This window comes from Drosophila hydei, unplaced genomic scaffold (genome assembly GCF_003285905.1).
Source record: "Drosophila hydei strain 15085-1641.00,03,60 unplaced genomic scaffold, DhydRS2 tig00000063-arrow-pilon, whole genome shotgun sequence".
Taxonomy (NCBI): Eukaryota; Metazoa; Arthropoda; class Insecta; order Diptera; family Drosophilidae; genus Drosophila; species Drosophila hydei.
This window is the reverse complement of record NW_022045657.1, coordinates 7243966-7264512: the sequence shown is the minus strand read 5'-3', so window position 1 is coordinate 7264512 and position 20547 is coordinate 7243966. Positions and strand designations below refer to the sequence as shown.

At 39.6% G+C, this 20547-nt stretch overlaps 8 protein-coding genes across 16 annotated transcripts; 3 read left to right on the top strand and 5 right to left on the bottom strand.

Annotated features, from left to right (window-relative positions):
• Positions 1-952: 952 nt before the first annotated feature.
• On the bottom strand, positions 953-3840 carry LOC111596036 (CCR4-NOT transcription complex subunit 10). 6 transcript variants are annotated; one of them, XM_023310100.1, is made up of 7 exons: positions 3703-3840; positions 3165-3219; positions 2314-3124; positions 1926-2253; positions 1797-1867; positions 1397-1738; positions 953-1340 (listed from the first exon to the last, which is right to left on the bottom strand). In XM_023310100.1, exons 2-7 carry the CDS (start codon positions 3211-3213, stop codon positions 1025-1027), a joined length of 1917 nt encoding a protein of 638 aa, XP_023165868.1. In that variant the 5' UTR covers positions 3214-3219; positions 3703-3840; the 3' UTR covers positions 953-1024. The 6 variants fall into 6 exon arrangements, with proteins under 6 accessions (XP_023165868.1, XP_023165859.1, XP_023165875.1 ...); XM_023310091.1 differs by having other exon boundaries at positions 3165-3215; XM_023310107.1 differs by having other exon boundaries at positions 2314-3099; positions 3165-3215; positions 3703-3839.
• Positions 3841-4022: 182 nt separating this feature from the next.
• LOC111596086 (sorting nexin-12) lies at positions 4023-6369 on the bottom strand. Its single transcript, XM_023310150.2, has 4 exons — positions 6063-6369; positions 5745-5992; positions 4963-5058; positions 4023-4895 (listed from the first exon to the last, which is right to left on the bottom strand). The coding sequence occupies exons 2-4, from the start codon at positions 5919-5921 to the stop codon at positions 4665-4667; spliced, it is 504 nt and encodes a 167-aa protein (XP_023165918.1). The 5' UTR covers positions 5922-5992; positions 6063-6369; the 3' UTR covers positions 4023-4664.
• Positions 6370-6503: 134 nt separating this feature from the next.
• On the top strand, positions 6504-9581 carry LOC111596071 (V-type proton ATPase subunit B). The gene is made up of 4 exons (XM_023310127.2): positions 6504-6623; positions 6720-6859; positions 7702-8963; positions 9034-9581. The coding sequence occupies exons 2-4, from the start codon at positions 6787-6789 to the stop codon at positions 9169-9171; spliced, it is 1473 nt and encodes a 490-aa protein (XP_023165895.1). The 5' UTR covers positions 6504-6623; positions 6720-6786; the 3' UTR covers positions 9172-9581.
• Positions 9582-10571: 990 nt separating this feature from the next.
• LOC111595765 lies at positions 10572-11761 on the top strand. Its single transcript, XM_023309647.2, has 2 exons — positions 10572-11128; positions 11188-11761. The coding sequence occupies exons 1-2, from the start codon at positions 10661-10663 to the stop codon at positions 11569-11571; spliced, it is 852 nt and encodes a 283-aa protein (XP_023165415.1). The 5' UTR covers positions 10572-10660; the 3' UTR covers positions 11572-11761.
• Positions 11762-12000: 239 nt separating this feature from the next.
• LOC111596398 lies at positions 12001-14333 on the bottom strand. The gene is made up of 2 exons (XM_030222793.1): positions 12187-14333; positions 12001-12005 (listed from the first exon to the last, which is right to left on the bottom strand). Exons 1-2 carry the CDS (start codon positions 14081-14083, stop codon positions 12001-12003), a joined length of 1902 nt encoding a protein of 633 aa, XP_030078653.1. The 5' UTR covers positions 14084-14333.
• A 493-nt stretch (positions 14334-14826) lies between these two features.
• On the top strand, positions 14827-19681 carry LOC111595484 (ribosome production factor 2 homolog). 4 transcript variants are annotated; one of them, XM_023309280.2, is made up of 4 exons: positions 14827-15278; positions 15342-15997; positions 16054-16179; positions 19022-19681. In XM_023309280.2, exons 1-4 carry the CDS (start codon positions 15158-15160, stop codon positions 19613-19615), a joined length of 1497 nt encoding a protein of 498 aa, XP_023165048.1. In that variant the 5' UTR covers positions 14827-15157; the 3' UTR covers positions 19616-19681. The 4 variants fall into 4 exon arrangements, with proteins under 4 accessions (XP_023165048.1, XP_023165033.1, XP_023165026.1 ...); XM_023309265.2 differs by lacking the exon at positions 19022-19681 and having other exon boundaries at positions 14827-15050; positions 15128-15278; positions 16054-16242; XM_023309258.2 differs by lacking the exon at positions 19022-19681 and having other exon boundaries at positions 14827-15061; positions 15128-15278; positions 16054-16242.
• LOC111595476 (transcription termination factor 5, mitochondrial) lies at positions 16439-18412 on the bottom strand. Its single transcript, XM_023309246.2, has 4 exons — positions 18145-18412; positions 17108-18089; positions 16812-17036; positions 16439-16748 (listed from the first exon to the last, which is right to left on the bottom strand). The coding sequence occupies exons 1-4, from the start codon at positions 18326-18328 to the stop codon at positions 16460-16462; spliced, it is 1680 nt and encodes a 559-aa protein (XP_023165014.2). The 5' UTR covers positions 18329-18412; the 3' UTR covers positions 16439-16459.
• Positions 19669-20513, bottom strand: LOC111595512. Its single transcript, XM_023309293.2, has one exon. It carries the CDS (start codon positions 20413-20415, stop codon positions 19720-19722), a length of 696 nt encoding a protein of 231 aa, XP_023165061.1. The 5' UTR covers positions 20416-20513; the 3' UTR covers positions 19669-19719.
• Positions 20514-20547: the final 34 nt, after the last annotated feature.

Here is a 20547-nt window from a genome sequence, read left to right as displayed (position 1 = left end):
TATTACCTGCGGATATGCGTACTGATTAATAAATATATTATTTATAGTTTCAACTTAGTCTTTCAACTAAACTAGAACTTCTGAATGATAGCTAGAAAGTTATTTAAAAAAGTTGAGAGTTTCTAATACAGTTAAGCAATGTTCTATTAATAATAATAATAATAACAATAATGGATTTAATTATTTAATTGATTCTGTGAGAGAAACAAAAGGAATCAGATGAAGAAAACTTTGGATATATCATAAAGCAAGGCATCATTAAATTTAGTTTCCTTTATTAATTTTCGTCATATAATCATTCACTCATTTGTAGGATCAGTCAATCATCCAGTATCCAAAATCTAAACTGCTAAATTAACTAAACACTGCCGTAAGTCTGTGAGAGATATAGTTTATACTTAATCCCCAAGAGTCAACCATTGTGAAAACTAGAAAGTTAAAGGTAAAATAATTGGCGATTCGCTACGCAACAATATATCAACTGAGGGAACATACGAGTAAAGAATTTTATTCAGACTTGCATATAGACAGTCGCATGGACATGTTGATCTTCAAAAAGTAAACTGATCTTTATTTCTGGCTGTTTATACTGATTATCAATATGGCAGACATTCTGCACTAGTTTTTATTTAAGGTAAACGATTTTTTTATTTTTCATTTAGATTATCTCTTATACATGTGAATATATATACTGCCGAAAATCGTGGAAATTTGAAAATAGCTTCAAGTTATTTTAACTGCGCAAATCTGAGTTCAATATCAGAGTTCTAAAAAGGATTGTGTTAGCAAAATCTTTTAATCGAGTTTACTTGTCCTATAACGTAGGTTTTTTGATAACTTTAAGGCGAATGATAAATGAGGAGTTAGCTAAAAGATAGATTAGTTGCACAGCAAAGGAACTTACAATCTTTAATTCATTGAAATTAAGGGTCTATTAACAGTAGTCGGTTTCTGGTTTTGTATATATACATGCCGCATTGATTTGTTTATTGAATCCGTCTATGTTATTTACATCATTTGTTGTCTAATGGAGTACAGTGGCGCTTATTTTGAGCTCTATGTAACGATGCAGTGTCAGCGCCTTTTTGCTCACAATCGGATGGTTTAGCGTCACCAGCAGACTTTTGGCCGCCTGAAAATCGTTCTGCAAAGCGAGAGCAACAGCCAAATTGTATCGAACAACGTTCTGGGCAGCATCCAGGGACTTTAGCTGCCAATCACGTGTCTCTAAATCAAGAGCATTTAGCGAGTTAACAAAAGTTGGCTCCAGATGGTCACGCGCCTCCCCGGACTTGTCCATCATCATCAAAGCCTCGCCCGCATACATGTGGCCCAACAATCTGTATTTTGTTTATATTAATTAAAAGTGTCTCATTTTCAGAAAAGATGGACATACTTGTGTGCATCAGAGAGACGCTCGCTCTGCAGCAGATGCTTGGCCATTTCCAGTGCGGTGACGTGGTCACCCAAACGTAGGGACACAAAACTATGAGCCGCATAAATGGCATCCAGCATATTAGCCATCGATTCCAAGCTAATTGGTTTCGATGGGTTGCAAAAGTTATTGTCCTGCGTTTGACTCCATAGCTGTTGGGAGGAATCTTGCTGATCCAGTGTTTCATCAGGCGAGGTAGCCCTATAAAAACTGGCCTTGTATTGCAGCGTTAGGGTGAGAGCGCTTCGCAGACATAGAGCTGCAAATTCAAGTGTTGGCTCCGGCACCGCAGTGGACGGGGCTCTGTAGGAATGCATGTGATTATAGTTCGTTATTACAAAGCCCATTATTTAATACTAACCCATATGGTTTGGATCCCGCTGAGTTCATGACACTGTCTATCGTATGGCGATCTTTTCCAAGTAGTTTCTGCTGAATAATAAATTAAAATGACCTAGGGAAATGAATTGAATAAGGTATAATGGCTTACCGCCTCATGCTCCATAATGCATGCTTCGGCCATTCGAAACCACAAACGTGGATTACTATGGTACTGTTTTACTGGCACCAGGAGGCAGTGAAAAGCCTCTTTGGGTCGGCGCAAATGCAACATCGCGATGCCCAGATTATACATTATCTCACAGGATCGCACCGAGCCCATCGTTTGTAGAGAGCTTTGCCGTAAATTCGATGCTAGCTGCTGATCGAAGCGCAGTGCATTCTGAAAAAATTTCGCCGCGATTGCATAATGTCTTACACGTAAATGGATAACACCCATATTGTTGGCGATGCACGTGCTTAGCTGTGGCGTGACGGTGCTAACACAAGAATTGAAACGCTATTAGCTAAGCAGACTAACAAACACTAATTAAACTTACCCGGTCTTAGTGCAGTCATCGTTAATGCGCATCAGCTGTTTAGCGGCCATCTGAAAGTCCTTCATGATGTAATACTGCTGTGCCTTCAGTGCCGCAACTTCTGGTGTCCCATCCTCAGTTATGACTACAGGTTTGCGATTAAGCACATGCGTTAGCAGCTGCAACATCTGCAGAATGCTTCCACTTTCGCCTGCAGCTCGGGTAACACTACTGTCCAGAATAGGCGTTGCACTCGCCCCGACTGTGGACGCTGTTGGAACAACAGCAGCACCGACAGCTGCTGTTGCTGTTGGCTCTTCTGCGTTGCTACTGGGATTTGCGCTGGGTGCGCTGGGTGCACTGGCCACTAGATTCAATTTATACTGCAAAAAATCGAGAAACGCCTCAGCGCGATTTAGCTGATTGGTGGCCAACAGCAGCTGCAGTTGCAACGTGGCAACGAGCGCTGCCATTTGCTTTTCCAGCGCCTCCAGCCTAGCTACCAGCGGCGCTAGCCTCTCTAGCGCCGTGCCGTACATATGACGATGGTAATATATGACCGCCTTGTTGTAGCGTGCCACGGTAAAGGCGCTGCCGGCATTCTTCATTGCGAGTGACACAGTCGGCTCGACAGGTACCGACTTGGCACTAGCCAGCTTCTCCAATTCCTGGAGCAACGTCTGGTGTTGCAAGCAGCCGCTTTTATAGTAATTCACCACAGCCCGATTGTGGCGCAGTATTAGACCGCTGCTCTCGCCTTTCGTTTCCAGCTGCTGTAACAGCTCCATGCAGCGGTCGTACTCGCGACTGTTGGGCGGGAAATGGGTTCGATCTATGAATCTATGTATTTACGTATTCTGTGATGTGCTTACTTGTTGAATTGTTCGTGGGCTTGGCACAGCAGATTGTAGTTTTCGTCATCGCTGTCTTGCGTTTTCGTCGGAGAATCCGCAGGGTCCATGCCAAAAATAAAAAAACAAAAGAGCACACTCATACATGACAACCCTATACACACAAACACTTATGACAATACATAACTGTCTCGCTCGCACATCACAACGTTGCAGCCCTGCGCACAATAACTACACCGGCACGCAGGGTTGCATTGTATGTGAAGCAGATCGTTTTAATAAGAATGTATGTATTATTAATTTAATACGTTTTATTTGTATTTTTGAAAATAAATTTGAAAGACAAATGAAAGCTACCAAGTAAAGTTTTATATAAAAAAAATTATTTAATAATCAAAGCAAATAAAAATAAAAGCTTTAAACCAAAAAGTTCAAATATTTAAAATAAAAATTGATTGAGTATTTACAGATAAAAGCTCAAACCTCCGTTAAAAAATATAACGGAATGGTTTTCTTTTAAACTAACTATATCATAATTAGTGAGGAGCGAATTACTTACCCTAACACTTTGCGAAACATCACGTTCGTTCAATTTAAAATATATAAACAAAAATTGTTACACGTTATTTTTTGGGTAAAGTGTATTGTGAGTTATGATATAATCTATAAAATCACATATCGAATTGATTTGCGTCGATTGCTAAGGCTTAGAAGATTTTATGAATTGAGAAAAACAATAATAGGAATTTTAGTAAAATACATGTATTATTATTGGAATTATTTTGAGTCGATTCGAAATACAATACATATATTGTTCACTAAAATAATTCAAAAATATTCAGTAATTTGCACAACAGTTGCAACTGTATAATAATATATATATATATAGTACTAATCCATGGATGTGGAGGGTAACTTTTTGCTTTGCTGTTGCAATATTAAACTCAATAATTCAAATTTTATACAACAACTAAAGGGTTTGGAGTAGGATGAGTTGGGAGGAGTGATGTTCTCGCACTCAGATTCGAGAGGTTCTGAAGTCCAACAGAGCGTTTGTCCTGCCATAGGACTAGTTGAAATGAGACGGTGCGACGTCCAGTCCATACAGGATTGATGGATGTATGTATGTATTATGTACACTATAAGGTAAATATGTATGTATATTATATAGTATGTATATTGTATAGTATATAATTTGTATTGTATGTATACCATTGCATATAAACATATTAATTTAGCAATAAAAATTCCCAATACTTCAGCTAGAGCATGCTCAACATTAACTGAGCCTCGACTGCCCGCCCTAGCTGAAGAAGCAGTTGGTGTTTTAATTTGTTTTTAACATATATTATTTTTCGTTATTACTCGTAACTGGCTAAACACACACGCACACATACAACACACGGATTGATTTTGCCTAATTGGTTTCGTAATTTTCATTTCTTAAGTTTTGTTCGTTTCGAGCTTTTGCTTCATTGCATTACTACTGTTGTTATTGCTGTCCAATAGGGTTCAGAGGCCTTATGTGTTGCGTATCTTGCCGGGTACATAATTTTTATCGATGACATTCTCCTGCAGGAACATATGCAGGCAGCGCTCATTCTGCGCCAGTGGATGTCCGGCTATCTTATTGATGAACGCCTCCAAGCCCTTTCTTCGTTCTTCAATGAAATTCTCGTCAAAGAGGCCTTCATCGCCACGAAAAGGCATTTGTCGCTTCCAGGCCTTGCCAGGCAGTGGAGGCACCACAATCTGCGTTTTATGAAGCAAAACTAAATAAAAATCTGACTGAAATATGTAAATTAAACAAAATTTTTACCTTACTATCACGTTCCAGTTCGTTTCTTAGCCATTCAAAGTCGCTGTAGCGACGTCGCACACTCGATTCTTTAACCTTGAATACCGGCAAGTTGGTCTGTCATAAGAGTGAAAACATTGTTCAATATAAGGATTCTTTTCTGTCATTAAAGACACTTTTATTAGCCCGCATAAAATACTTCCGTATATCAGCGTATGACTCAAGTAAATATGAATTCCACACAAAAATCTGGCACAAAGTGAACGCAGTACAATGCAACACAGAACGCCTATTGTTATACCCTATAGCCCATACAAATGTATATAATTGCCTTCTCATTTATTTTTTAGATCTGGGAGATTAAGAGATCTATAATTAATTCACTAATTTTGATTGAGACATCAAACTTAACAAACATTACATTATTACATTGATATTAAAACGCTCTTATCAATAAATACACAAAAACGCTGCATGACTCACATGTCTTTGAGAAAATACTGATGTTTTCATGCATATAAGTCAGCAAAATGCATATTGAGAAATTCGGACAGGGTATCAACAGTCGGGCACTTTGGGTAAAACACACTTTTGTTGTGACTAATAATTATCGCTGTTTTATAGGCGTATCAGACACAGCCACACATTTACGCAAATATCCACAGAGCAGTTACGCACACAAGCACGCGAAACAGACACACACACGCTTTATCAACGGTTTTGGCACTTTTGTGCAAGCTCTGTCCACTGTCATTTTGCATACATATGCAGTAGAGCCCCTAGGTTAGGCCTGTATTACTCACCCTCATGCGCACTTCGTAGTCTGTGTAGCGCTTTTTACCTGCCGCCATGGTTGTTAAGGGATTGACTACATCAATTTCGAGGAAGTTGGCGGGCACGGCATATGCATCGTCTAGAGTTTGCTTCTTAACATTAAGACGGCGGGTGGCGTCGGCGGTACCGTCGGACTCAACCATCATAATGCTGCGATCTGCTGCTGTTTCTGCTTACGGACTGTTAGACGCAGGCACGCCCCTCTTGTGGTCGGTCTCTGCAACGAAATGCCGCAGCGGCCGCTTTGGCTGCAATGCAAATAAAAAAGAAGAGAAACGCAAACGCACACAAGAAACGAGTTTTTGTATTGGCCGCAGTGTTGTGCAGTTGTCGTTGTCGTGGTCGTTTGTCTCTGCTGGCGCTATCTCTTTGTTTTCTGCTGCTGCTGCTGCTGCTGCAATTGTTTTATTTTTTTATGTGGGAGTAGCTTCGGTAAGTGTAGCGAAATTTCAATTACTACGGTCGCACTCAGTTTGATTCGCACGCCGAGCTCATTCAATGCCACATTGGTATTATTTGCAAATGTTAACTAGTTTAATTTAATTAATTGTACATAAAAAACACTTTCTACATTTAATCCAATAATGCCAAAATGTGCCTAAAAATCCAGCAGAGGGTTGCTATATAAAATGCAGAGTTGTATCAGTCTGGTGAGAAGTGCTGATGAACAAAATACTGAAAAATACTACAAAGTGTGGTCACACGCAAAGTCATGTGACGGCACGTGACGTCACAATAAGTTTTACACAGTCTGACCCGTGTCAGAGTGATTTTTCTTCGTACTTGCAACGACGTCGCAGGCCAAAATTTTGCGTGTGTGTCGCAGTATTATTTAAAACGGAAAAATTGTATGTTGAAACGCCAGCTTTAATTAAAATTATATCAGTAAATTTGAACTGTTCATGGAAACTAATTGAAACTGTTTTGTTTTGTATTGTTCGCAGCTCGAAATTTGCTGTGCACTTTTCAAGGTAGAGGCAATCGCGTATAACAAAAAATTCATTTCGCAAAATGAACGCCCAACAAGCACAACGGGAGCATGTCCTTGCTGTTTCCCGGGACTTCATCTCCCAGCCACGATTGAGTGAGTATTCAATTGCTATTAAATTATGTTACGCTTGTGAATTGTGCATTTGAAAAATGTATTTTTGCCGTACTCATAAGTAATCGGCCGCCATGACAGTTTGTATAAATCACTTGTGAAAGCAGAACACGAAACAAAAAATCAATATAGTGTTTTTGGCAACGCTATTACACCCACCCATTGAAGTAAAAGCATTAAATGTGTCATAATTAATACTGTGTACAGAACGGAACTGAAAGCATAACCAATACGAACTGAAAATCATTTTTAATAAAAATTTTCATTGTCACATGACTCGATCACCAAGCTCAGCTGTTTGCTATTGCCATTCAAAGCGCGCTACCAGAGAGCACCTGACTAGCAAAACTTAGACTAGCGAAGGGTTAAAAGAGAAACAATATGCTGAAAACAGATAAAACTGATGCAAACGTTGAGTTCTGGTACTAATATGTACATAAACTAATCTTATAAAATGGACATGTATTATTATTTATAATTAGAACATGTTTTGCTTGGAGTTGTTTTTATGTAACGAACATTTTGAATTGCATTTCACGCAGTTTCATTATCGGTTTTATGTCAATTATGCAGCTCGTGCTTTACACAGCAGCTGCTTAAAGCTAGTTTGGCAGTCAGCTGACTATTTAACCCCTTAACACTCACTACGATTTTTTGACGTTTGCTTTCTTATCGGATTCTTATTGGCAACCACTTGTACACTGCTATGCGTTCATGTGAATAGCTCTATTGTAACCTAAAATAATAGTAAATATGATATAAAAAAATTAATGAATACGATTTTAATATTTTATTACTGTTTTCCTGTTTCTTTGCATGAACAGCTTACAAGACTGTGTCTGGTGTGAATGGTCCTTTGGTCATTCTCGATGAGGTAAAATTCCCCAAATTTGCTGAGATCGTGCAGTTGCGTTTGGCAGATGGTACTGTGCGTTCCGGTCAGGTGCTGGAGGTGAGCGGTTCCAAGGCCGTTGTGCAGGTCTTTGAGGGCACCTCTGGTATAGATGCGAAAAACACGCTTTGCGAGTTTACCGGTGATATTCTGCGAACGCCTGTCTCTGAGGATATGTTGGGACGTGTGTTTAACGGCTCCGGCAAGCCCATCGATAAAGGTCCTCCAATTTTGGCCGAAGACTTTTTGGATATTCAAGGCCAGCCAATTAATCCCTGGTCGCGTATCTATCCCGAGGAAATGATCCAGACTGGTATCTCTGCTATTGATGTGATGAACTCGATTGCCCGTGGTCAGAAGATTCCGATCTTCTCCGCTGCTGGTCTGCCGCACAATGAGATCGCTGCCCAGATCTGTCGTCAGGCAGGTTTGGTCAAGCTGCCTGGCAAGTCGGTACTTGACGATCATACTGATAACTTTGCTATTGTGTTCGCCGCTATGGGTGTGAACATGGAAACTGCACGTTTCTTCAAGCAAGATTTCGAAGAGAACGGTTCTATGGAGAACGTGTGCCTGTTCTTGAACTTGGCTAACGATCCAACCATTGAACGTATTATTACTCCCCGTCTGGCTCTAACCGCCGCTGAGTTCTTGGCCTACCAGTGCGAGAAGCACGTGCTGGTTATCTTGACCGACATGTCTTCGTATGCTGAGGCCTTGCGTGAGGTGTCTGCTGCCCGTGAGGAGGTGCCCGGCCGTCGTGGTTTCCCCGGTTATATGTACACGGATTTGGCCACCATTTATGAGCGCGCTGGTCGTGTTGAGGGTCGCAACGGCTCAATTACACAGATTCCAATTCTGACTATGCCTAACGATGATATTACCCATCCAATTCCCGATTTAACTGGTTACATTACCGAGGGTCAAATCTACGTTGATCGTCAGCTGCACAACAGACAGATCTACCCTCCAGTAAATGTGCTGCCATCGCTGTCGCGTTTGATGAAGTCTGCCATTGGTGAGGGTATGACCCGCAAGGATCACTCCGATGTTTCCAATCAATTGTATGCTTGTTACGCCATCGGCAAGGATGTACAGGCCATGAAGGCTGTGGTCGGTGAAGAGGCTCTGACGCCCGATGATTTGCTGTACTTGGAGTTCTTGACTAAGTTCGAAAAGAACTTCATTTCTCAGGTGAGTAATCAGAGATGAACGTAAAAGAATAAACATGAATGCTGATTTTTGATTTTGTAATTTGTCACAGGGCAACTACGAGAACCGCACTGTCTTTGAATCCTTGGATATTGGCTGGCAACTGTTGCGCATCTTCCCCAAGGAGATGCTTAAACGTATTCCAGCCTCCATTTTGGCTGAATTCTATCCTAGGGACTCGCGCCATTAGATTTTGTTTCAAATTGTTTTGTTTTTGATTTATGTCCAAAATTTTGTTTCATTCATAATTTAAGCTGGTGGCGCAGCGTGCGGCGCGCCTCCTTTTGCAATAATCCGTTGTGTATGCGTCAACATATACGATATACACACATATATACACATAAACTACAATATAACCCACAAGAAGGATATTAATATGGTAATATCTACATATAAAATTTGATTTGTGTATACATAGAGAGAGCCGAAGCGCAGTCTAAACAATAACTAGTTAAATATTTTCTAATCACTAAATAAGCGGAAATTATTTTAAATGTGTGTTTTAGTAATCAAAAATTGTCAAAATATCATAAAGTGTACATAAACTCAAATTAATTATTCCCAATCCACACCTAAAATGAAGAAGAAAGAAAAACAAAACAAAACAATGAACATTCTCCTTAAAACTTTGTTGCCGACCCGTCGATAATTTGTTAAAGTTTACCCATTTTTGTTAGGTTTTAAGTGTGTGTGCTCTGTAATTGTTTATTATTTCTCGATCATTGAATTGTTCAATTAATTTCGTTTCGCATACAGAAACGTAGCATTCCAAAACCAAATTAAATAATGCATATTTGTGTTACTTTCGCTTGCTTCGCTTTCGGTCTTCTGTTTATTTTATTTTTTTCGCTCAACTTTAAGACGTTACAACAGTTCGCACAAGTATTAAAAACAACGTTCTCTTCAGCGTCCCTCACCCCAGTCCCCGTCCCCATCCCACACTGTTCCCTGCACCGAACTATGTGAACAATTTGTACAGCAACTAAACTCAACAAACTAAACAATGAAATATGAAAAGTGCAAAAACTGCTGCTTTAAATGCAACAAAATGTTTTTAAACAAAAATCGAAAACAAAAATTACATATTAAAATTATATTGATTATTTGTTCATTTATTGTCCTAAAGTAAATAGAATGTTATTTAAAGTTGAAATATGCATTGAAATGTTGTTTGTTGTATGTGGGAAGAGGGAAAAGCTCCGCAACTATATCTAGAAGATTGCAAATCCAATAAATTTTCAACATATACATATATATTTAAATAATATTAGAGAAAACATTCAACTATCTATGTATAAATTATACGAATGATAAATTAATAAATTACGCTGAAAGTCATGTTATATATTCATTCAAATGGACTACATATTATAATTTGCATATGTAATGCATCCAAAATGTTTACACAGTTTTTAACACCATGTTAGGCACAAGTAAATACTAGATGTTTCAATCCTACAATATATACTATTCACATCGTAAACGAACATAACATCAACTCTCAGTATGAGTGACACATGGCAACCCTAAACTTTGTCTTTACGAATCGAATGTTACACGCAATTGACGATTACCGTTTAAATGCTGATCCGTTTTGAAGCTTTTCGTTGCGCTTCAGTTTGCTTTTGAGACTTATAATTTAAGGTCGTGCCATAGAACTTGAATTGACTCGAATCAAAATGGCGGAGCTAGAGGAAGCCAAGCCTTCATCAGAGATGAAAGTGGCCAACAAAGGCAGTATACTATCACATAGTTTGAAAGCCATTAAAGCATTGAACAGTCGATCAGGGTCATCAGTACCTGCGATTGCGAACTTCATCAAGTCCTCCGGCTACGAGGTGACCGATATGAGTCGCATGAGGAAACTTGTTCTCAAGGCACTCAAAGTTGCAATGGGCGCGGGTGACGTTGTGCAAGTGAAGCGCTCTTTTAAAATGTCAATGACGGCGAAGTTAGAATCTAAATCCATGGAAAAGATGAAGGCCAATCAGCAAAAGAAGTTGGCCAAAGCTAAGGAGCAGGAAACTAAGGCCAACACAAAGGCAGCGGTCAAAAAGGGAAAAGAAACCGCCACGAGCTCGGCAGATGCAGATTCAGTAAAACCAAAAAAACGCAAAAAGAAGCCAACGGAACGCCATACAAATGAGGTTTAATATAGCTGCTCATAACAGTGTAAAATATATCCAATCGTATCATATTTTTACAGCCCGTTAAGAAGAAATCAAGTGCAAAGAGTGCTGCAGTTGGTGGAAAGGCAATTCATAGCCAGGCTGCGGGTGAATCGGACCAGGTTGCCCTTAAGATGTCTAAGAAGCCCCAACCAAAGGATAAGTCAAAAAGTGTCAAAGCAAAGGTTACGGACTCCGAAGTCAGTACCACGACTAAATTGCAGACGCCACGTAAGTCGATTGGAACTCTGACAAAGAAGGCGAACAGGCCGAAGATACGGAGCAAAACCATTAAAAAGCTGGTGGCGGGTAGAAAAAGCTTTGATGATGTCGAATCTGATTTAATGGATTCAGTACCAGCTGATGCCTCAACTCCATTGAGTCCAACTAAGCAAAAGCGTATGGCCAAACAGATTAAGTAACTAAGCATCTTCGATATAGGTAGTTAAGTTGTTTGAAATGTTCTAGTAGTTTTAATTGATCCAAATGCAATGTTAATGTTAATCTTAATGTTTTTTTATGATATTGATACGTATTAATTATGTTTGTCTTAGTGTACTCGAATTTTTAATATTTGTTATATCGTTTGCATAAGTAATTGTTCAAAGCCAATGTCGGCCACTTCGTCAATAAATTGTTTGAAATATAGTATACGTATATATTGTTTTTTTGATATTGAATTGTTTTTCGAGCTACCTTCTATAAGCAATCTTAATATAAAGGTCAAGAAGCTACCCGAAAATATTAATATTCTACCAATATTGGAGAGCCGATATTATATTTATGTACGTCTGAGATGCTCCATCAACCATAAATTCCAAATATATCAATGCTTTATATATCCCAATCTACTAGACTAGTTGAAATTAATAAGTCTTTCAGTTTCCTACAACAAGCTGGATGAAATTCTGTTGGAAACGTGACGATGAATGAAAAAAGAAAACTGTTTGTTATTTTAAAATGTTTATTAGATATATATGTGTATATCTGACGTAATAATAGTAATGTAAACATATTGATAAAAAGTTAAAATTAACTTTGCGGTTCCAGCAGCTGCTTCAAAAAGTTGAATGTAACAATCTTTGGCGCAAAGAAGCCGCCAAAGCCTTTAAATCCCTTATGATAGATGCCCAGGCCAGAAATTGGCAATGCGGGATTTGTTACAACATCTTGTATATCAATGAAGGGCACAGTGCTCTGTGCAGCATCCATGTCTATGCTGCTGCTTATGAATTCCATGAATTGATTATCTGTAGATAGGGGTGCAGACCCATATGGAGTTCTGCTCGACTTATCGGGGTTCTTCAGACGTAACTTCTCCCGTGGCTTATTCGCATTGTTGCCCAACCAAAAGCTATTCACATCCGGTTGCAATAGACGGCCTGTAGTGAAGTTCAATTGGCTGAATCGAACCTCCAAATTGAGATGATTATCAATTACACGAAAACGAGCTCCAGTTACAATAAGGGAATCATTGTCAGTTGTTATCTCGTCCAAATCCAGAGAGCGGCTCTTACGGCTAAGCTCATGATAGTCAAAGCCACTGCGTATGTCCACGTGGGTGACATCAAAAGTCTGTAAGGGTATCCAATCCAGAGTCGACTGATTAATTAACCCACTTGGCAGCAGTTCGCCCTGCTGCAGCTGCAAGTAGAATACACGTTGATGCTTTATAAAACGAGCACCCGTCACAACTTTGTTCTGCTGAAAATCGGAAATTGTCTGGCGCAAGCTAAAGAACCGATCAGACAACGCAGCTGGTTCGTCACAAAGACAAAAACAGTAGTCACACCTCCAGAAACCATGATATGAAAAGGATTTTGCCTGTTTAAAGCCGCCCCGACACTCACGTCTGTCCCCATTGTCATAGGATATAAACTCATAGCGTCTCAAAGTGGTCTCGTTGCCGTGGCAAACATTCATTTCCGAGCCAATTAAGCGACAGCTGTGCACCCTCCCCGTGCATTTCATCTCATCTTTGCAGATCGTATCTTTATGGCAGCCCTCCACACGTGCGTCTTGGTAATCTTCGCAGGTTTCGTAGCAACTTGACTCAGCGCTCAGATTGATTTCATTCTCTAAGTAGCCCTGCATGAGGCGTGTTATCTCCGCGTAAGTCTTGCCCAGCACGTGGTTCCCCGCCTGAGGATCGCAGCGCCAATAAGTGCGTCCAGTGTACCTCAGTACTTTGCGCAATATCTGCCGTGAGTCTAGCATACGTTGTTGATGTTCGGCATTCATTTGGGACATTTGATCCGTAAAGTTGCCCAATCCACGGTCCCGTAGTACCATCCATGAGAAAACCAACGTTATGTAACCCTTGATTTCAGTAAGCGTTGTCATCGAGTAAAGATCATAGGCAAATTGATGTGCAGATCTTTTCAGGGCACACACTTGCTTCAAGTCCGTCTCATACTCGACGACTAGCTTGGAGAATAGTGATTGGGTTAAGTCATCTTTGCCGTAAGCTGAATTATGCAGTTTCTCCACAGAATGGACTATTGAACTAGGTCTCGGCTGGACGGTCCAGTTGGCAAAGATCTGTACCATATCTTGTTGCACATTATCCTTGTATTTATTATAGTATATCATAAGCTGATAGCGTTGCACAATGATGTCGGCTATATCGCCCACGTTTGTGATCCAATTTGATAGCAGGGACTGTGCGTCAAACTTATGCCGCAGCGTGTCAATAAATATTGGAAAATATTTGGTTTGATGCTCTTCCATATGATGTATCTGATCAATGACGCCTTCTAAGGGTAGATAATTATTATCGTTCCAAGCCTTACCCAAGCCAGTCGACACACGCTGAATCAATTCAAATATGTCCACTGTGTCCTCATCTACATCTGTGCCGCCAACTAGCTGAAGGAGCATCATTTCAAATATTAAGATCAGCAACATAAGTCTGCCGAACTGGTGGATACGCATTTTTGTACTTCCCCTAGTTTTCCTTACGCTAAAAATATGGGAAATGGCTCATGCGTTGTCAGCATTCAAGATATTTATAGTTGGATGTATACACATACATATGTACATATGTATGTATGCCTCTGTGCACACTTGCTCGAATTTGTGATAATAAATATTAGTTTTTGTTTATTCAGCAAGTTAAATCACTACGCGTACGTCTCAACTGCTTGCTGGCCTTTGAAGCTTTGATATAACAAATGCAATACAAACGATTATATAGATTACCACTCAGTGTGACTATTATATATGTATGTATACACATACATACATGCAGCCTTTGGTTCATTCATTCGGATTTGCAATCTTAGCCAAAATCATTTAATGTGAACAGCGGTTTTAGAAAATAAATGTGTATAAAAAGTATAGTTTCCATATTTATTGTATACCTTAATTCTAAATGCCTTGATAAGTCTATGTAGCTCATAATTATAAAACAATCCCCTATTTTCGAGTGAAATGTGAGATATAAATTACAATAATAATTTTAGGGCAATGTCGTTGTTAGTGCATGACAATCGTCAATAAACTACCTTAAAATATATTTATAAATTTATATTGCAATTTAAGAACTAAAACTAAAAGTATCAAAAACTAGAAAAGAGTTTTAGTAAATGAATTAAATATTCAATACGTTCAGCTCAAATTTAAAATCTTCCGTTCAATGTTTTTTTAAAATTGTTTAACACTGAATATTTGCAGTGGCGCATCTCGCTGGCGAACTAGTACTTTAATAGATCTTCTGCAAAGTTAAAGAAATTCCTTAGTAATTAGTTAATTTGCAGAATTTTTCTGCAAATTTATTCAGAAGCTCAAGAATTTAGCTTAAGCTTGATAAGATTAAACTAAATCATTTTTATAATTTAAGTGCTGCATCCGGAACCAAGTTCCGAATAAACGACAAATATTGATCTGGCTCATAGCACGTGTAACATCGAAGTATAATTTTATACTAAATATATTTTTTTATTATAAAGAAATGTTTATCTTTATATTTTAATAAAGGTGCACCTAATTTGATAATAACTTTGCGAAATGGGAAAGGCGTCAAAAGACAGACGTGATATTTTTTACCGATTAGCCAAGGAACAAGGATGGCGGGCCAGAAGTGCCTTCAAGTTACTACAGGCAGATGAAACATTTAATTTATTGGAGGGTAAGATGTGGGCAAAGCAAATTTTAAAAACAGTGTATTGTTAAAAGGACTCTTAATTCGCAGGTTTAACACGTGCGGTTGATTTGTGTGCTGCACCTGGCGGTTGGTCACAGGTTCTATCCAAGCGTATGTACGAACCGCGATCAGAAAAAGACCGAGAGCAAGTAAAGATAATTGCAGTGGATATGCAGGGTATGGCACCAATTGATGGTGTTACGCAGTTGCGTGCCGACATTACAAAGGAGTCAACTGCAGAGGAAATTATTAACTTTTTTGATGGAAAAAAGGCGGAGCTGGTAGTCAGTGATGGGGCTCCCGATGTCACCGGGTTGCACGATTGGGATGCCTACATGCAGGCAGATCTATTATTGTCAGCCCTAAGCATTGCGACTTATATTCTCGAAGAGGGCGGGTCGTTTATGGGCAAAGTGTATCGAGCAGCAAACACCAGCAACGTTTATTTACAGCTTCAGCGTTTTTTTAAGGACGTATGCCTCTTCAAGCCATCCGCTTCGCGTAGTTCAAGCATCGAAGCGTTTGTGGTATGTCGACAATTCTGTATGCCTGAAGGTCATGTTCCATGCAATCTGAGAATGGAGTGGTTCGACAAGCCTGAAGAGGCATTAAAAGACATTTCGGGAAAAACGGAAAGAACCGTCGTGCATTTGCCATTTGTGGCGCACGAATGTGAATATGATGCGGATCTCAGCTACGAGATTGTAAATATATATGGTGGCTTCCCAATAAAAGTCAACTTTAACGTGTTTGTTTCTAGGACGCCAATTATATACCACAAGAAGCTGTGCAAAAGCCACTAACTGCCGCCTACCAGGAAGTGCTGGAAAAAACAAAAACTATGTCCCTTAAATACAACTCTTACGTTGTTTACCACGATGAGGAGGCATCATCTTCAGAACCAAGTACAAGTAAAAAATGCAACGCATAGCTTATTGATGAATAAGCTTGTTTATATATTTTACCAACCTTTTAGCATAAGTATGTAATGAAAGTCAATAGTTAAGTGGGAATAAGCCCTATATTATGGACACATTTCTTCGACAGATGCTTCATATATTTTATGTTTATATAATTTACAGTTTCTATGCGTTCCACAATTCTAGTGCATGTATGAAAAATTTTGTAACAATGTAAAAATTGTAATTAATTATGTCTTAATATATTTATAAGTAATGCATCGACAGCTTCTCTGATGGCTTCACACCATATTTGTACACTTTGTTGAGACTTTCGGGAAAGTCAGGCAAAAGATTATTAAAATTCTCCACGTGATGCGTATGCTGTTCTGTCCAAATTCCATCGCCGGTAAAATGAAATTCGGATTCAATTAGATATAAAATCAACGTTAATATCTCATTGTTCTCCAGAGCGTGAACATTGGCAACAGGCAGTCGAAGCTCTTGCATAGTGTCTGGATGTTGTAACAGAAACATTTTTTCCTCAATGCGTTTGCTATAAAAGGCAAAACGGCGAATCAAAATGTGTTGTGTGGTTAAAAACTTTATCACTACTCACATTGGATACAACAGCAAGTGTATGTTGTGGAAGATCTCATCCAACTTAAATTTTTTGCCTAACAAGTATTCTAGACATTGCTTGACATGAAGAACTGGTATATGACACCAGTTCGGGTGCCGCGACAGCACATTGCGTAGCAACTGTTCATCTTTTTCTAAAACATTTCCCAAGTAAACGACAATGTCCCGACCTTTTGTACGATCCGATCCATCACGAGCGAATCTAGAAAACCAAAAAAAAACACCAATTGAGAATTTATATGTTATGCTAGATGAATCTACAATTGTACACACTTGGCAAAGGCTTCAGACCCGCACGAAAGTATATGCAACGAGGCGCACCGCACACGCAGCTGATTTAAATAATCCAGACGCAGACGTGCTTTATTCTGATAGTGTACCAGGCGAAGTACACGCGGATTGCTACCCAGCACCTGAAACTGCTCTATTTCGTTAAGATCGCGAAGCCGCTCCAAGACAGTATCTGGTCCTAGAGTAAGTACTTCAAGACAACGTAGCACAGCATCCTCCCTAATTCCAAAGGATTTAACGTGCTTCAGTGTTTGCTTAAGACCATCACATGTAGACATTAAAATTTTTGGCCGTCGATATCCAATATCACGAATGTCATGGTCGTTGATTGTGGGTATCTCCTGTAGAATACGACGAACGTTGTCTGCATCCCCGTGCAGGAGAAAACTATTTTTACGCAGCCGTTCTGCTGGAAACTTAAACTCTTTAGTTAGCAACTCGATAATATCTTGCACGGATCGGAAGCTCTTGTGACGTACGCGCGCATATACACGCCACAGCTTCTGCAAGTCAGCGTCTTCCATTTGTAGACGTTCGCGCAAATATGCATTTAGTATATTTTGTCTTAGTATCTTTAAGGGAATGCTTTCATCGACGTTTTCTTGCAATTGGAAATTGCACAGCTGAACATTCGTAAAGCATTTTTTGAGACGTTCAGGCACATCAACGTCGTAAGGTATACAACGGTGAGCCTTGAGCATATCTATTGGCTTGTTTATAACAGTTACGTATTTGAACAACGTTTGGATGGTGATATTTTGGAAGCCGCACTCAATGAGCACACTATGGCGATTTGAAAGCGTTGATGCGCCATAATAGATGATCATCGGTTTTGTAACAATATCATCTACGCTGTAATTCAACGCTTTTAAGGTGTGATAGGAATTGAGCAGGTCCTTTCGTTTGACCGTTTTCAGCTCGGGATGTTTTTCTAGAGCCTGCGCCCAAGTACGATAGTTACTGCCTAAAAAGGTTTTAAATCATATGAAAGATGTATTAGCCTTATTATAATTACGCACCTAACGTTCGCGCTAAATAGTTAGGATTCAAGGAATCCTCCGTTGTCCGTTCATATTCCCCTAATTTTGTCAACTTTCGCTTATCCTCTTTGCTTGGTGTTTTTTTTACTGCAGCTAAGCCTCGCACAATATAAACACAACCGCGAGACAGCAGGTGGGCCTGACTTTGACTACTTCGCAACATATTTATGCCATTTTAACTCAATTTCGCTTAAAACATCGTAACATGCAACAGATGAGGTGCTCAACAATCGAATGATTCCATTCGCAGTTGTCAACAGCTGACTTAGTGCTGCCAACCGTCTTAGATAAGTGAACGACTAAATATTGAAACCAGTTGGCATTATCAGAGCGACGCTACACGTGCGTTTATACATTTTTAAAGATTCTTTTAACTTAAATTAATTAATCACTTATAATGTCGCTTTTACGGATTAGGTAAGTTTTTTAAGGACGAAAATGTTTAGTTTTACATTCCTCACATATTTAATAGAAAACCGAAAACCCGCAAAGGAAAGAAAGTGTTGTTAGCCCGTGAGCCGCAGCTCATTGAGTCGGCACGTACTATGTTGTTTGTGGACGGACGTAAATGTGCTGGTAATGTGAAACTCTGTATGAAGGATCTGCAACAGCTAAAAAAGCCGCTAGTTAAAGTTCTAAATCGTAAAAACGATATAACACCTTTTGATGATCCGTCTTCCTTGGAATTGTAAGCAAATTTTCTCCAAATGCCATATTCCCAACTCATTTTTATTTTTGTAGCTTAACAATGAAAAACGATGCGGCGCTGTTCTCGTTTGGCTCAACATCAAAGAAGCGTCCCGACAATATAGTCATTGGTCGTATCTTTGAAAATGAAGTACTTGATATGTTTGAGTTAGGCATTAAGCGTTATCAGTCCATTTCTGATTTTAAGAACGAAAAGATTGGCGCCTGTGTGAAGCCCTGTTTGGTCTTTAATGGCCCCAAATGGGCGCAAACGGAGGAGCTACGTCGTTTGCGAAATTTTTTTATAGACATGTTTCAACGAGAAAAGGTTGAATCCATACGTCTACAAGGCGTGGAGCACGTAATTAGCTTTACGGTCAATGATGATATGAGTATCTTGATGCGTTCATATAAGATATTACTAAAGAAATCTGGTCAAAAGACCCCGCGCATCGAGTTGGAAGAAATTGGACCGTCGGCCGATTTTTCAATTCGTCGCACGAAGATTGCTTCCGAAGATCTATATAAGCTGGCCAGGAAGCAGCCCAAGCAGCTAAGGGTTACCAAAAAGAAGAACCTCAGCACCGACGCGCTGGGTAATACAAAGGGACGTGTCCATTTGGGTAAGCAACAGACGGGCTCAATACAAACACGTCGCGTGAAAGCGCTGAAGAAGTCCCCCGAGGAAAAGCGCGCTGACCGCCAGAAAAAGAAAGTAGCACTAAAAGCTGCCGCAGTTGAGGCTTTGTCAGCAACTGAATGATTTACAAAAAGTTGTTTTAGATTTTAGTTAGTTATAATTGCAATAAATTGGTCCAGCTTAAAATAAGATTAATATCTTGACTTAACTAATATATCTATATTCCTCTAGTGTATGGCATTGACAATGTTTTTAATGCGACGCGTCTTCGATTCCGCCAAGGCGTCCTCAAGCGTTTTTATTAAGTACACCAAACTACTAACATCAGTTTGCACTATAACATCCTTACGATGCCGTCGTTCATCCTCATTCATTGCATTTAGCTCATTGTCGCTTCTTTCGGATGTGTCTATTTCCAGAAGTTCGCGATTTTCGTTTTTCGGCTCCGTATGAAGATACAGCTTCATTGTTATCACCACATTCGCTTGCTGTAGTAAGCAGCGAGATGCAGTGCGCACCTCCAGACGCCAGTCCAGGTTGACCAACCTGTGTGCACGAATGTTAGCCGACTTAATGGAGCCCTCTACGAAATTTCGTTTACTAGTGACAAACTGTTCGAGCACCTCTAGCACATCGTCCCTTAAATGGGGGAATATATGACGCATGTTCATTTGTTCGCCATTCGGACTTGACTTGGTTGTTACATGGATTAGCAGTGATATTAAGGCTTCCACTGCTCTTTGCACTGCCTCACTATTCACGTCGCCTGCATACTTTTTGGCCAAATTATCGTAGCGTTCCAAGTTGGGACCGTTCACAAGGTAGTCGAATGCCGATTTACATAGTTCTAGAACTTCGCTAGCCGGACGTTGTAATAGCGCTAAATGGTCGCGTTCCATTTGGCTTAACCGCACTGATGACATTATTTGATTTCTCTCAAAATAAAACAATTAATTCACAAGCAAAATGTAAACAAATCTGATATCATCTATTTATTTTGCTTAATGGTACGCTGATCATTGCTGAAATGAAAACAATGATGTTGATTCAGTAAA